The sequence below is a fragment of the Lodderomyces elongisporus genome, chromosome 1, assembly GCF_030384665.1.
Source record: "Lodderomyces elongisporus chromosome 1, complete sequence".
Classification (NCBI taxonomy): domain Eukaryota; kingdom Fungi; phylum Ascomycota; class Pichiomycetes; order Serinales; family Debaryomycetaceae; genus Lodderomyces; species Lodderomyces elongisporus.
Genome location: NC_083673.1, coordinates 2,413,900 through 2,429,044, shown reverse-complemented (window position 1 = coordinate 2,429,044; position 15,145 = coordinate 2,413,900). Strand labels below are relative to the sequence as shown.

Below are 15,145 nucleotides of genomic sequence, written 5' to 3'. Positions count from 1 at the left end.
TAGGAAACATAATTGAAAAACTCCCATTATACCATAAGTACTATATCATTGACAAAACAGTAGATAAAATCGTCAGTTTTAGCTAGCAAAAAGAAACCAATATATATATATATATTAACAACAAAAAGAGTAGTAAAGATAAACAACACACAAAGAATAGGATGAGGGTAATAGGAATGGCTGTAGTAAGTGCATACATTTATGTATGTACCACCTTGTACCACATTGTATCACCTTCTTCAGCATTTGACGAAGCCTTGCAACCTAGCATATGACAACAGGACCCTCCACGTAAGCTAATTTATCCTGTGCTACTAAGCTCAGAAAAAGAAATAGAAAGAAAAAGAGAAAAAAAAAATTCTTTTCTTCTTCTCCTTCTCTTTCCACAGTAAAGTTAAGACTACAATTTAGATTGCCTACTAGCTGACACCATGTGTTTGTTTATTCAAAGACTCTAAGAAGCTCTATATATATATCTCCCAATCTATCAAAAGTCAAGGCAAACTTTTCGGCTAAATCACTATGTTGGTAAATAACTTTCACATTCACACACACTCTCTTTTTTCTATAATTTTTTTTATTTATTCTTTAATTTTTCTTTAATTTTTCTTTAATTTTTTCTCTGATTTTCTAGAATTTACCCCATTTCCATAATGATTCGTTTGGATTGAGCAATTCATTGTCCAATTTGCTAAAGTACAAACCTTTGTCCAACCCTTGAGCAACAATAGCTTGCAAATAAAAGTAAAAATCATCTTCTTTAAAACCAGCTTTTAACTTGTCATTGAGTATTTTTCTACCTTGCTCAGCGCTGATCTCACTAATCACCTTCAAGTCCTTATTCTTGGACACACTGTACCTATCAATGATATTCTTCACGGTAACGGTATCACTAGCAATATGAAGGACATCCGGCAAATTGGCAACCTGTTGAAAAGTAGCCACGGCCAATACAACATTCCCAACATCCTCCAACTTACAGATGTTGAACTTTTGATTAATATCACCAATCACATTGATTCCTTCCTCGGTGATACCAACGGCACCAACCCAATCATACAAGTATGCCCCAGGTGTAGCCCACAATGAAGTAATAATGTCAACAACTTTGACTCCTAACTTACGAACATTCACTGAATGTTCTGTTTTGAAATCAAGAAATCCACTTGCATAAGTGCCAAGCTGCAAAAGATCAGTACCAAATTGCGAAGGAATAAACAACTTGGGATTCACGCGCTCAATCAATTTTTCAATATTTTTAAAGATCTCGGGTGTTGGAGTAGTCAACTCAACAAGCACATCAACACCCTTGAGCTCGGTAGCAAGTTTGGGATCCAAAAGTTCAGGTGCATGAACATACTGGATCTTGTCGGTGGACTTGGCATCAACTTTACGAGTCACAGCTTTAACTGGAAACTGGATCTTTTCGTCAAATTTACCAGAGTTGATAGCGGCCAAAACATGTTCACCAATGAAACCGTGAAGACCAATAACTGCAATGGAAACCTTGGACATTTTTAAGTAGTAGTTATGGGAGTTTAAGTAGCTTTAGTAGTGGTGGTGGTAGTAGTAGCAGTAGTAGTAGCAACTGTTCTTGTTTGATTCAAAACCTTAGGAAATGTATATGAAGATTTGCTAAGATTAATGCTGTTGAAAAAAAAAAATTGAGATTTACCCAAACATGAATGTCAAAGGAAGGAAAAGGTGTGATATTTATACTCTTTTCGAAACCAATGTTGATATCACCAAAAGCATCGCTAATAATGGTTGTCAAATTGTATTGCTATTCCAATTACATTAGTATATTTGATTAGGTAATCTGTAGATGTTTGTAACAATGAAATGGCATCCTTTACTCTACATTTTCCAGATTGTTGCAAAGCTCACGCAACCGAAAAATTGGACTGTTTATGTAAGCAAATGCACAAATTTGTCAGCAAATCTCACTACATGGAAAAACAATACTTTATTGCCAAAAGCAAAAAAAAAAAGAATAAGAAAACAAAGAAAAATTACACCAAAATGTATTGTTGTTACAGCTTACTAATCGTTAACCTTCAATTCCACTTCCGCTTCCACTTCCGCTTCCACTTTTACTCCCACATCTAACTCGGCTTAGACTTTGGCCAATGGCCATGTGAGTACATAATCCACAACATGGCGTAGCAACTAAACATCTTACCAAGATAGGTAAAACATCAGACATCTTAGTAATATTTTTTACACAGGTCACGAGACGTGACGAAAAAGAAAGCAGCATACAATCATGGTAATGATGATTGTCATTATCCTCATCATCATCATCATCATCATTTAATAAAGCAGTTTCTTTGCTCTTTTAATGTAGTTTGTATCACAAAGTTCGAGCTGTGTTGTAATACAATATCCCAAGCCACATTGATTAGTAACTCAAGATTCATAAGTTTAGGAATCCACCAAAGCAACCACTCCTTGCAATAAATTTCCTCTTGTTTACCAAATTTAAAAGGACTGATACTTTGAACAGTACAAAAAAGGGCTACTTTATTCACATCGAGCATAGAAATCTTAATGCGACATGAATTTTTGTCGAAAGTGTTGCAAACGATAATCAGCGTGATATATGCTTATTGAAACTTGGTTCTGTGCACAACTTGGAAATAATCACGTCAAACAATCCCAAAGGTGATATTCTTTGAATTTAAATTCCAGGAAGTTCACGCAAAAAACCAATCGAATTCATTTGATCCAGAATTTAGTAGTTTTGTTTTGCTTCAGTTTGCTTTGCTTTGCTTTGTTTCGTGCTTTGAATTTTTTTCTTTATTTAGGTTTCCCATCCCTGGGTAGTTTGGATGGTGAGTTTATCAACCTCTTTTTTTTAATTCATTTTTTGAAAAACACCATGTGTCTTTTTACCACGACGACGACAACAACAAAACCAACAGCAGCAACAACAATAACAACACGGATCTCGGTAAAGTTTGGCTCATTTAATAATACTAAATTTACTAAAGAACGCTTAACGTATCCTAAACTCAAATCAAAGACCAATTCCAGTCAATACCTCCAACTGTTTTTCCATTTCTTCATTTGCCAATTTGGTGATTTTTTTCTTTTCCTCATCTTTAATATAATCATCCTTTATCGAATCTAATGTTTTTAGTTTATCTTTTGTAATCTTTGTCATTGGTTCTTGCACTACAAGACCCCTTATCTCGTCAAATCCATTGATATCTGCATTCAACCTGCCTAGCTTACTCTTGTTTGCTTTGGCCTTTGCATGTGACTTTGCAGATGACAAAGATGTTGCGGAAGTAACCGAAGCTGTGTTTTTCTTAGATGTGTGTTTCCCTTTCGTTACTTTCTGTGTCTTATTCTTCAGCAATGGCTTGGATGTATTATCCAGTTTGAGCTTGTATCCTGCCATGATCTATATTTGCAAATATTTCAAACAGTAATTATAAATAGAGGGAAGAAGTGTTTTCGAGAAAGATGTAGTGTTTTATTCGGGGGGGGGGGGGGGAGGACTAGGTTGAAGGATTTTTCAATGGTATGATGAGCCCAAGGAAGATAGAATGATCTGCCTACTACCAAAAAGCGCAAAAAAAACAAAAAAAAAAAAGAAAAGAAAAAAAGAAAAAAAGAAAAAAATGGAAAGAAAGAGAGTAATAAAAAAAAAACGTAATTAGAGAACGCAAACCCGCCAACCTCATCTCGCAAGAGCGTTAGCCTCATTAACAGCAGTATACCACGCCTTCAAGATCATATCTCAAGTATAGTACTTTATACATCAAAATGCCATCAACACATAATGCTGATAAGCCATGGGATACTCCCGATATAGATAAATGGGCCATCGAGGAGTTCAAAGAGGAACACAATGCCTCTGGAGAACATTTTGCAGAAGAATCGCTGTTTATGACATTATTCCCTAAATATAGAGAACAATACCTTCGAAATATATGGAGCTATGTGACAAAAGCTCTTGATAAGCATCATATAAGATGTGAGTTGGATCTTGTTGAAGGTTCGATGACCGTGAAGACAACAACAAAGACATTTGACCCTGCGATGATTATCAAAGCTCGTGATTTGATCAAGTTATTGGCCAGATCAGTACCTTTCCCACAGGCTGTTAAAGTCTTGCAAGATGACATTGCATGTGATGTTATCAAGATTGGTAACTTTGTTACCAATAAAGATCGATTTATCAAAAGGAGACAAAGATTGGTGGGCCCAAATGGAAATACGTTGAAGGCTTTGGAGTTGTTGACTAAATGTTATATTTTGGTCCAGGGAAATACTGTGAGTGCGATGGGGCCATTTAAAGGGTTGAAGGAAGTGAGGAGGGTTGTTGAGGATTGCATGAAGAACATTCATCCAATATACTACATCAAGGAATTGATGATTAAACAGGAGTTGAGCAAGAACCCTGAGTTGGCAAATGAAGATTGGTCGAGATTCTTGCCTAGTTTCAAAAAGAGAAATGTTGCACGTAAGAAGAAGACGAGTAAGAAAGATGGCGAGAAGAAGGTTTACACGCCATTCCCACCAGCTCAACAACCTCGTAAGATTGATTTGCAAATTGAGAGTGGTGAATATTTCCTTGGTAAGAAGGAACGTGAGTTGAAGAAGATACAAGAAAAGAGGAGTAAACAAGAGGAAAATAGTGAGTTGAAGAGACAAGAGAGGGCAAAGGATTATGTTGCGCCCGAGGAATCTGAATATGAAAATAAGTTATTGAATCAGGACAAAAAGGAGAAGAAGGAGAAGAAAGACAAGAAAGATAAATTAGACAAGAAGGAAAAGAAATCAAAAAGAAAAAGCAGTGAGGATGGTGATGACAACGAGGAGAAAAAACTGAAAAAGTCGAAAAAGTCAAGCTAGGCTATGAAATCTGATTTGTTTCTGAAAACACTTACCAACACCGTACTCTAGCGTGTGATTTCCTCTTTAATTTCCTTACCCCCTAGTATAGCATTAGTTTTTTGCTGAGAAACAAACAGATTAAGAAAAAAGGAAAGAAAGAAAAAAGATATATATACACACACACACGAAAAAGAAGCAATTTTTAGATGGAAATGAACTTGTAGTTGAATAAATAGTTTCCCAACTTCTTGTTGAAGGCTTTGCAAATTATTTTTACATCTTGAATCATACAATGTTTTCATTGGGTACCAAGTAGTTTCAATCCAAACAAAAAGTGGAAAAAAAAACATTTGGCTCTTGAATGTACATCCCTATTTAAATGTAAGTTTTTCTTGTTGCAAAGTGCTGTCACGTTCTTCGTTGCATCCTCTAATATTTTTTTAAGAATATTGAAAACAAAAACAAAAACAAAAAAACAGAGAAAAACCCAAAATTTATTGCATTTGGTAGCGCATTCTTTATGTTACAGTCAGAACTTGCTATTTATGATCCTCTTCAGTAATCATTGACAGTGAAATTATTCAGTCCATGCGTAATATTAATGTCTTGTGATCTGATGTGATGTGATGTGCAAGAACAATTTTTGAATGGAAACAGAGTGCTATTTAAAGAGTACTCGTAACTTATTTATTTTACTTATATGTATATATGTATATATATATATATATGTATATACATATATACATATTATTTGGGTAGGATGGTAGGTTTAAGCGATGCAAGTCCTATTGAGGAATGCGACTTGCCCCATTTGGTCTGTTTTGAGATTCCATCGACACAAAATGCGCGGTAGCTTAATAAAGAAAAAGAGAGAGAGAGAGAGAGAAGAAAAAAAATAATTATCTTTAACTAAACCGTCCACAATCCTCCATCACATTACAAGAGTTATAGAAGCCACATATGGCTATCAAAAGAAGTCATCCCAAGGTTCAATCCTAATCTATAAACTTTGTTGCAAGAATCTAAAACCAACTTGTTAGTTTTTTTTTTATGGTATTCACATTTGTTTGTTTCAAATTTTCTTTTACCATTATCCCTCCTTTACGCACCGCCCTCCCCCCCCCCGCCGATTTTACTGTGTTTTGCAAACCTGCACAACGATAAATCAAAGATAGTCAAATCTTTGGATTTCTTGAATTGTACTCTTTCTGATCTTGCACAAATCCGAAAAAAAAAAAAAGAAAAGGAAATCACTAGAACCAGAATCAGTAAAACAAATACATTGAATAAAGAACAAAACAAAAACAGAAACAGAAACAGAAACAAAAACGAAAACAGAAAGCAAGAGTGTGAAAATCAAGAAACCTATAGTGTGTGATATTCAAAACACGATTCATGGCAAAAAAAAAAAATTAACAGAAACAAAGGAATATCAAGAACATCAAAAGTAGAGTAACAATACAAGCACAATAAGGAATGTCCACGAGGTTAGACCATATCCTCTCTTTTGTTCAAGAAATTGAACTGCGATCAAACCGACTACTTAATGTCACTTCAAGCTCCATCGACTTGATCAATAGCATATCATATATCAATCAAAGACTACTACAAGATGATCAGGATATCGAGGAAATCAAGAACCTTATGGACTTGAACAGATCTTGCTTAGCACAGTTGAATGCATTGAATGAACGATCGTTTTATTTTGAATCAAACTTGCATTTCAACGACAAAATCACGAACCAAACTGCATTTGAAAACTTGACCTTGGAATACTCGCACGTTTTAAAGAAGTTGTCACTCAATGATCGATATATGGGCATGGTTGAGCTGCACAACTTGCCAGCGACGATGGAGAGAGACATTGATGAAACGGATCTCGACGAGGAAGAAATAGACCTGGATTTGGAAGATGTAGACGATGAAGAGAGAAGTAATGTACATGGCTACTCCAACCATTTCAGCTCCACGCCGACCCCACCAGATATCAAAAAGATGATCTCAATTTCAAATCTACGACTAAAACCAATGAGATGTGCAACAACAACAACAACAACACATCCTTCTTCATCTTCGCCATCAGCCCTTGCAGCTAGCATGCCACCCACTTTGAGGCTGGAGCCACGAAACATAACAAAGAAAAAATCACGATACAGGTTGTCGAGTATATACAATATAAACCCAATTGCATATGAAGATTTATCAAGCGCAGGCACCACAGCTACTTATTCTGTAGCTGGGTCTTCTGCTGAATCTTTACAAGAGTCAGATAACGACAGCGAGAGAATGATGAAGAATAGCTTATCAAGATCATATGAAACATTGGAAACCCATATGATGAGCCATATATCTCCTCATATTGAAACAATGGTTAAAGCACAAAAAGCTGGAGATGAAAAGGAAAAGAGAAACAAAGAACAAGAAGATAGTAGCAATAATGGTTCTACTAATGATATTAATGATGGAGTTAATACTAAAAAGAATAACATTGATGATGGTGATATAACTGAAAATACCAACATTGATAATGATGATAATGATGATTATAATAATGATTATAATGATGATATTAATAATAATGATGATGATGATGATGATTTAGCCACACCTCGCCTAAATCCTGAAAATATAAGTACACTTGCAAAACATCAAAGGTCAAATTCTGACCCTACGGATTTCTCAATGAATCATGATGACTTGTTGAAAGAGTTTAGTTGTGAGCGAGATTATTTACAATTTAATAGGTTAAAACATTTTATCAGCATGAGTCAGCTTCCACACCACATGGATTATCAAAGTATGGAAAACAAATGTGATGAATTTGTCAGTAGACGCATCAATAACGGCAATGATAATTGCAATCATGGTACTAGTGGTGATGACAACTTTGAATATAATCAAGAGGATACCTTTGGTAACAATCAAAAAGATGTATTTTTTGGACCACTTTGTTGTTCCGATACTTTGTCGACTAAATTTCATACCCCGCGACAACTGCTTGAACATAACGAGGCAGATTCTGATATATACTCCATGTTATCTGATGTATCATATTACTCTCCTGAGAAGCAAGACCAAGTTTTATTTGATGAAGGAGATGACGGCTTCAACAAAATTTATAACAACTATGAAAACAATAGTGACAACAACGGTAGCATGGATATCGACAATTTCAATTCAAACGCGGAGATGGAGTTTGACACATTCAATCGTTTTCTAAGAAAACTGGCAACCAATTTGAATGAGACATACAAAAAAGCCTTTCCTCATTTATTCAGAGACTCCAAATCACATATGCAACCAGAAAATGATGCAAGTGCAAATACAGCTGACAAGTTTCACAACCCCATCACGAACCTTGGAGCGTCACATGTGTTGCCGCCTACTTTAGATTCTGTGTTTCAAGAAGTACCCAGTTCCACCGGACAGACGGGGTTAAGTAAATACTCATCTATGGAACTACTCAATGAGGTAATTTTACGAAACTCGACTAATGTCGAGACCAATGGTGCCAGTAACAGCAGTAGCTTATCATCCTCACTTGACTCGTTCAATTTCCTTGTTAAAACGTTTTCGTTACAACCGCCAGCTTTACCTCCACACCAAACATCACAGGCATCAAACACAATCGCGCCATCTGTATCCTTCTCATCCACTTCTTTTTCTTCACCTGCAAAAGCAAAACCATTGAATATTCCATCTAAGAACACCACATGTTCTTCATTTCCCACTTCATCTTCAATTTTTAATTCATACGCAACCAAATCACAGCCGTCAACGGCTGCAACGACATCTGAGGTCACAACAACATTAAACCCTCAGTCGCCACCTTCGTCACCTTCTTCAGTTCGCAATAAACTCTTTCTGAACTTTGTCAACTCCGTCCCTTCCTCATCTTCAACATCTTTATCCTTTTCCCTGCCCAATTATGATAGGATTAATGGTCAGCATTTAGATACCGCGGGCGATAGATTAGCGACCAAAAAAGCCGACTCATTATCTTATGATCCAAAGATGGGTAATGCTGCTATTAATTGCAAGACGAAACCTCCAACGCCGCAAAAAATCAAAGAGTTGAAGAAACAAAGAATGTTCAAGAATATACCTATACTGATTCCCAACGAGACGCATTTAAAACGAATACCACCACAAGGAGTTGCTCAATTGAGTAAATCCCATAACAGTTTTCGACGAACAGATGGCACATTTTCAAATCTCACTATACGTCAAAACCAAAAATATATTAACCATAGTGACGCTTCTATATTCAATCATCCGGTTATGAAATCTTATAATGAAAATGCGCTAAGAGAAGCATTGTCTGCGAGTCTACTAGATTGAAAGAAGAAAAAGAAATAAAAAGTGTTTTTTCTCTTAAAAATTGTATACTTTTTCATTTTTTTATTTTTTTTTGCATTGGCGTACTATTAATTCTATAGATATTTATATCAGTTTTATGCATCTACTTATAAGTTTACTCACCTCTCACTTATTTATTCAAAAAGTAGTTCGGTGATTCACACAATTCGTCTTCTAAATAAAGATTAATTTTTCCACTTTCATTTAGTTTTATCATGCTGCTAAACTCATATGTCTAATTTTAAAAACCTGAATTGGAAAATAACAGCGAAGATGTTGATTTTCTCTTAAAGTTGTTGAGATTTTTCTCAATTTGACGCTGCTTGCTATTCTTGATTTCAGTGTTTTGTCTCTTATTGCTGCTGCTATTTCTAGACATATAGGTAATTGAAGCTTTTGAACCTGAGACAACTTTGTACTGTTTGCTGATTGTAACTCCTGAAAAGTGTTGTTTACCATCTTTGATCAGTATACCTTGTTGTTCCTGGAAGGACACGAATGATTTAACGAGCGATGGCTTTTTGAAAACAGGCATGAATTCTCCATCATCATCATCTTCTTCTTCTTCTTCTTCTTCTTGACCATCATCATTAGTTCTATTATTGACGTAGTTCTTCTCGTAATTATGGACAGCAGTATGAGCACTATCTGGTTCTTGATCTTTTTGTGTATCTTCTTCGTCATCGTCTACATCAGTTTCAGTCTGATCTAAACTTCGTTTACGTGATTCTTTTTGTGGCTGCTTGTGACCAAGATTGATTGAGCATCGTGATTTCAACTCATTCAAATCAGCAACATCATCATCGTTATCAGATAAACCATGCTGAAAGTTTGACATTTTCTGTAACTTTTGGTATCTTGTTTCTTCGTCATCGTAGATGCTATTGTGAAGAAAAGACAACTGTTTTTGAACAAATGATTCTTCAATCTTTATAGTTTTCCTAATTGGTTCCACCTTTTCAAGTGAGTCCTGCTCTTTTTCATCATCATTTTCGCTATTACTAATTTTCTCTTTATCGTGAACTTTTTTGTTTTTCGTTTCCTCATTATTGAATGGATTCGAAACTATTTCTTGTTTATCAACCTCGTTTTCACTATCACTATCGATTTTAATCAGCTCATTTTTATCCTGGATAGTGGCAAAGAATGCTTTGGATTTTTCATCCTTGCTCAATGCTTGTAGTTTTTTATTCTGTAAAAGACGCTGCTGTTGTTCTTGAAGTTTCTGTCTTCTATACGCGGCTAAAAGTTGGTCCTCTTCATCACTCAATTCAATGTCTAATCCATTGTGCCCGACTCTTCGAATCAACTTGTGGTTCTTTATATCATCAAGTAGTTTTTCCAACTCCTTTTGGTCTTTGATTTGATAATCCTCCATAAACTTTCTTCTAACCTCTTCATTTTTCAAGTCAATGTTAAAATCATTGTCAATCATTTTTTCATCTTCAGAGTTGGCCACATCACTAAACTCTCCATCATCTCCACCAAGTCCCTTCCACTCATCCTCAGACTCTTCTGCTTCTCCTTCAACTATATTTTTGATACCCCTTCTTTCCATCTCTTTTCTCCTCCTTCGTGCTTGCAATTCTTGTCTGCGAATCTTTTGTTCATATTCCTTAACTCTTTGTTGCATCACTTCTGGGTCAATTTCCACTTCTTCCTCTTCCTCTTTTTCAATATTAGAGTGGTTACCAACTTCATCAATGTCGTTGTTGATTTCAATCATTTTCTTTCTTAAAGCTTTCCGACCTCGGGAGACTTGAGCTGGCGTGATAACATCGTCTTCATCATCATCATCATCATCATCATCATCACCATCTCCTTCTTCTGCTTCTTTTCCCTGTTCTTCCGCATTATCAGCGTCAATAGCCATATGTTTATCCTCCCGAGCCGCATTCATACTGATTTGCACTTTACCCGTCCTCATGTTGTCCTCTTTGATCGTTTTCTCATGAGGTTTTCTTATCACTTGAGTTTCCGCTACATTACTGAGACTATCTATTTGAGTGGCCGTATCAACTTGTGTCAGTTGAGTTGCCTGGTGTTCTTGAGTCAAGTCAGTGAACTCGGGCAATATACCAGTAGGCTTTGACAACTGTTCGTTTTGTGTAGACATGAACGAGTCTTCGGTAACTCTGGATGGAAGATTTTCAAATAGTTTGTGCATTGCGTTATCTTGACCTGCTTGGCTGGCGCCATAATCTCTCACATAGGAATTATCTTGAGCAATATTTGAATTATCTGGATTAATTTTTTGGTCGTAACTTATTTGAGAGTAAAGATTATCATCATCGACTTCTCCTTCTTCCCCTTCTTCTTCTCCTTCTTCTCTTTCTTCTCCCTCTTCTCCTTCTTCTTCTTCTTCACCTTCGTCTGTATCATACTCGCTATCAGGAACTTCTGAGTCAGCTACTTCACTATGCACCTCACCATCAGAGCCATGATATGACTCATCATCACCTTCATTATACAGCTTATCTCCATTCAATGCCTTGCTCATGAGTGCTAACTTGGCGCGTTCTTGTAATTTCTCCTTTTGTCTAATCTTCCTTACCCTTTCCATTTCTCTTTCCAAGAGAGTTGTCATTGTTTCCTCCTCTTTCTCGAATTCTTCCATCAATGCATGCTCAGGGTCATTAAGTTTCTGGACCCTTAATTGATCAATGTTTCGTTTACAAAGTTGTTTTAAGAAATCATTTTGTTTCCTTGATGCTGAAGCAGTGTCATTTAGTCTTTGTTTGGTTGTATTGTTGGCCATTCTCTTTTTGGAAAATTTTTGGCGTATCATGAGCTTCCTTTCCTTCGAAAGTTCTGGTATAACATTGAGCTCCTTTGCGGCTCGCGTTGTATATTGAGATATATAACTGTTTTTAATTGGCGATGAGGACCTCCCAATTCTACCAACATCTTCATCGGAATCGGAGTCTAAAGTGATTAAAGCCTCGTTTACTGCTTCCCCTTCACCATCATCGTTAACATTGCCATATGCATTTCTTTTTCCCTTGCCAATAGTTTCCTCTTTCAATTTCCTAGTGTATGCTTCCAAGGGGTTGTTCAGGGTGGGTTTTAGCAGAAACATTTGCTTGATGGATTCTTCTACTCCTTCTTGAACCGGAGAAGTAATTGGGCTTGAGTCTAAAAAGTCTTTTGTTGATGTTTGTGGTGGTGAGAGGGGTGGTGAAGAACGTGGTTTTGCAGCTTGGTGTTTAACATGATCATCTTCATTATGATCATTATGATCATCATCATCATCATCAGAGAATGCGTCTAGAAATTTGTCCTTGGTAAACACTTTTGCGCTTTTAAACACGGGTTGAATGTCCATATTTCTCTTTTTTATACTCAAAAATTCTTGTGCTTTTTCCAATTCTTTGGTGGACAAGCCATCGCTCTTGATATGCGAAGAAATCACGGTGTCGTTAGCTTCGTCGTTGAGTTCATTTTCTTCATCTGTTAGTGTGCCTCTCGTAAGATCCTCATCCAATTCTTCCATGTTTTGTTTCTGTTTGAGCAATCTTTCTTGTTTGTTTTTATTTGATAGTTCAGCAATTCTCTTGGCTCTTTCTTCTTCTGTTGAGAGCATTTCAGTGTCATTGTTTACTTCTTTTTCAATTTCATCATCTGATATGAATAAATTTTGAAGATTTGGTGATTTGGATGTTTTGGGAATCACTTGCGTAGGATCTAGATTGGGATTTGTATCAACGATAGACAGTGGTTGTAAATACTCTGTTTCGTCAACTTCCAATTGAGGAAGTACTTGGAATTTGGTGAAAACGCCATCATTTAAAACATCGTCGTTATCTTGTTGATCTGTACCATTGTGAGCATTGTCTCTGATTGTGCTGTTGTTGTCAATTTTTTGAGTTTCAGCCAAAGCAATCTCATGTTGATCAATCTTGGCTTCTTCTTTTTCTCCCATTGCTCCCTTCATTAATCTACTTTTGATTTTGCTCAAGATACTTAGATCTGGTCCTTGTTCATTGTGAGGTTCTTTATGGTTTCCGAGAGAGGAGCCTATGTTAAAAGCAGAGCCCAAAATGGAAAAATGTTGCCCAAGTTGCCCAAGTTGCTCGTGTTGCCCCAGTTGCCCCAGTTGCTTTCTGTATCCATCCTGTTGTGTAGTTTCGTCGTTTTGAGTCATTAAAGCCTCCGCTTGTGAATGGCTCTCTTTTGAAGAATACTGCTGTGTGGCCAATTGGTCATTTAAGTTATTGAGCAACCCCATCCTTGACCAAAATGTTTTCTATACCTTTATGCTTATGTGGTGGGACCTACAAAACTTACAAAAACTTTCTTTCTGACCAAAAAAAAAATGGGGGGAGGGGATTAAGTATGCGTTCTTGTCAAATATAAAAAGGTAATAGTGGGAGAAAGAGAAGAGCGTGAAGGGAGGTGTTTACGCGACTAGACGCGAACAATTGAATTCTTGAAAAAAATTAAAAAAAGGAAAAAATAAAATAAAAATAAAATGAAAGGAGAAGAAACAAAGAACAACCAAACGCGTTTGTTTTACATAAAATTACTCCTACTCGATTTTTAACATAGTTGAGCTTTAGAACCAATATATCCTCTTCTAAGTATTCATTTACTAGTTTCTTAATTTCTAACTCGCAGTTTGTAGTTAAAGCAAATGGTGGATTAACTGTTTCCTTTCTTTTCTTCCTTTCTTTCTTTTTTCCTTTTGGCTTTAGATACTGAGTAGGACTTAAGGTTGAATCTTTCTAAATAACAACTAAGTTTACAAAGTATCTGCTTATTCAAAATTAGAAACAAGTATTGTAAAATCAAAGATTGTTAGGTAAAAAAAAAACTGTATATGATCACGTGACCTTTTTCTAGTATTTCGTATTGTTTCTTTTTCTTTGTCTTTTGAATAAGGAATCAAAGTATATAATATTGGAACCAAAGTTAAGCTTTTTTTGAGAAGAGCACAAGAGACTAGCATTGTAAAAGATGAAGGAAAACAAATAACAATTTTATTGAGCAGAAAACAGAGCCAATTTCAATACAATTTGGTGCATTTTTCATGCCAAATGTTTTACAAGCTGTTTTGTGTATATATTATTTATACGAATGGAGGAAAAGATCAAATTATGAGATGGACTTGAATATATTTGTAGATGAATAACCATCAATTACCTGACATAAAGGGACAAGGAGGTATTGCACTTCAAGTTAAACTCTTACTCCATCAAATGAGCAAATTGCAGATACAATTAAAGAGATTTCTATTCTCTTTTTCTTTATTTTTTTGGTGAAACTTTTACCCCCCCCCATGTTTGTCTATACATTTTGTGACGACCAAGCAAAACGAAAAAAATTTTTTTAGAGAAAAGCTAAAGTAAAAGTTTAGGATTCCATTAAGAAGCTTTTCACTTGTAAAAACACTAGTACCTGACTTTAGCTCTACACGATACTATACCCTGAGAATGTTTTTGACCTTGACCATGAGATGCACGTTCTCTTTTGAGGAAGAAGAAGAAGAAGTATAGATATAAATGCAGTTCATAAAAGTGTGGCTTTCTCTTGATTCTCTTGATTCTTTCTCCTGTTTCTCTCGTTTAGCTATTGTTTTTTTTTTTGTACTTTGCAGACCGATGTTTCATTCCTCCTATACGTTCAAGTTTGTATACATAAAAATTTTTTATTAATATTTTTATTTTAACTAATTTTTATTTTCAAGTCTTTGTCTTTGTTCTTCGATGGGTGGTGGTTTATGGCTGTTGCATGCTCATCAAATTTCACGTGCACAATTTAGTCTTTCACACACGCACACACACACACACACTTTGTTTTGTTTTGTCACTCTCTCTCTCTTTTCACTACTGTTATCCTCACTTCCGTAACGGGATTTTAGTTTACACAATTTTTATTTCTTATTTTTTATTTTTAATTTTATTTTTTTAATTTTTTTTTTCAAGATGTTGTTGGGGGT

General features: G+C 35.8%; 5 protein-coding genes across 5 annotated transcripts; 2 read left to right on the top strand and 3 right to left on the bottom strand. All coding sequences in view use genetic code 12, as the record gives it.

Annotated features, from left to right (window-relative positions):
* Positions 1–630: 630 nt before the first annotated feature.
* On the bottom strand, positions 631–1,515 carry PVL30_000869 (uncharacterized protein; the record flags this gene model as incomplete). Its single annotated transcript, XM_001528331.1, has 1 exon — positions 631–1,515. One exon carries the CDS (start codon positions 1,513–1,515, stop codon positions 631–633), a length of 885 nt encoding a protein of 294 aa, XP_001528381.1.
* Positions 1,516–3,019: 1,504 nt separating this feature from the next.
* On the bottom strand, positions 3,020–3,406 carry PVL30_000868 (uncharacterized protein; the record flags this gene model as incomplete). The annotated part of the gene is made up of 1 exon (XM_001528330.1): positions 3,020–3,406. One exon carries the CDS (start codon positions 3,404–3,406, stop codon positions 3,020–3,022), a length of 387 nt encoding a protein of 128 aa, XP_001528380.2.
* Positions 3,407–3,774: 368 nt separating this feature from the next.
* KRR1 (ribosomal RNA assembly protein krr1) lies at positions 3,775–4,866 on the top strand (the record flags this gene model as incomplete). The annotated part of the gene is made up of 1 exon (XM_001528329.1): positions 3,775–4,866. One exon carries the CDS (start codon positions 3,775–3,777, stop codon positions 4,864–4,866), a length of 1,092 nt encoding a protein of 363 aa, XP_001528379.2.
* A 1,458-nt stretch (positions 4,867–6,324) lies between these two features.
* Positions 6,325–9,189, top strand: PVL30_000866 (uncharacterized protein; the record flags this gene model as incomplete). Its single annotated transcript, XM_001528328.1, has 1 exon — positions 6,325–9,189. The coding sequence occupies one exon, from the start codon at positions 6,325–6,327 to the stop codon at positions 9,187–9,189; it is 2,865 nt and encodes a 954-aa protein (XP_001528378.2).
* A 259-nt stretch (positions 9,190–9,448) lies between these two features.
* PVL30_000865 (uncharacterized protein) lies at positions 9,449–13,435 on the bottom strand (the record flags this gene model as incomplete). The annotated part of the gene is made up of 1 exon (XM_001528327.1): positions 9,449–13,435. The coding sequence occupies one exon, from the start codon at positions 13,433–13,435 to the stop codon at positions 9,449–9,451; it is 3,987 nt and encodes a 1,328-aa protein (XP_001528377.2).
* Between the last annotated feature and the right edge of the window lie 1,710 nt (positions 13,436–15,145).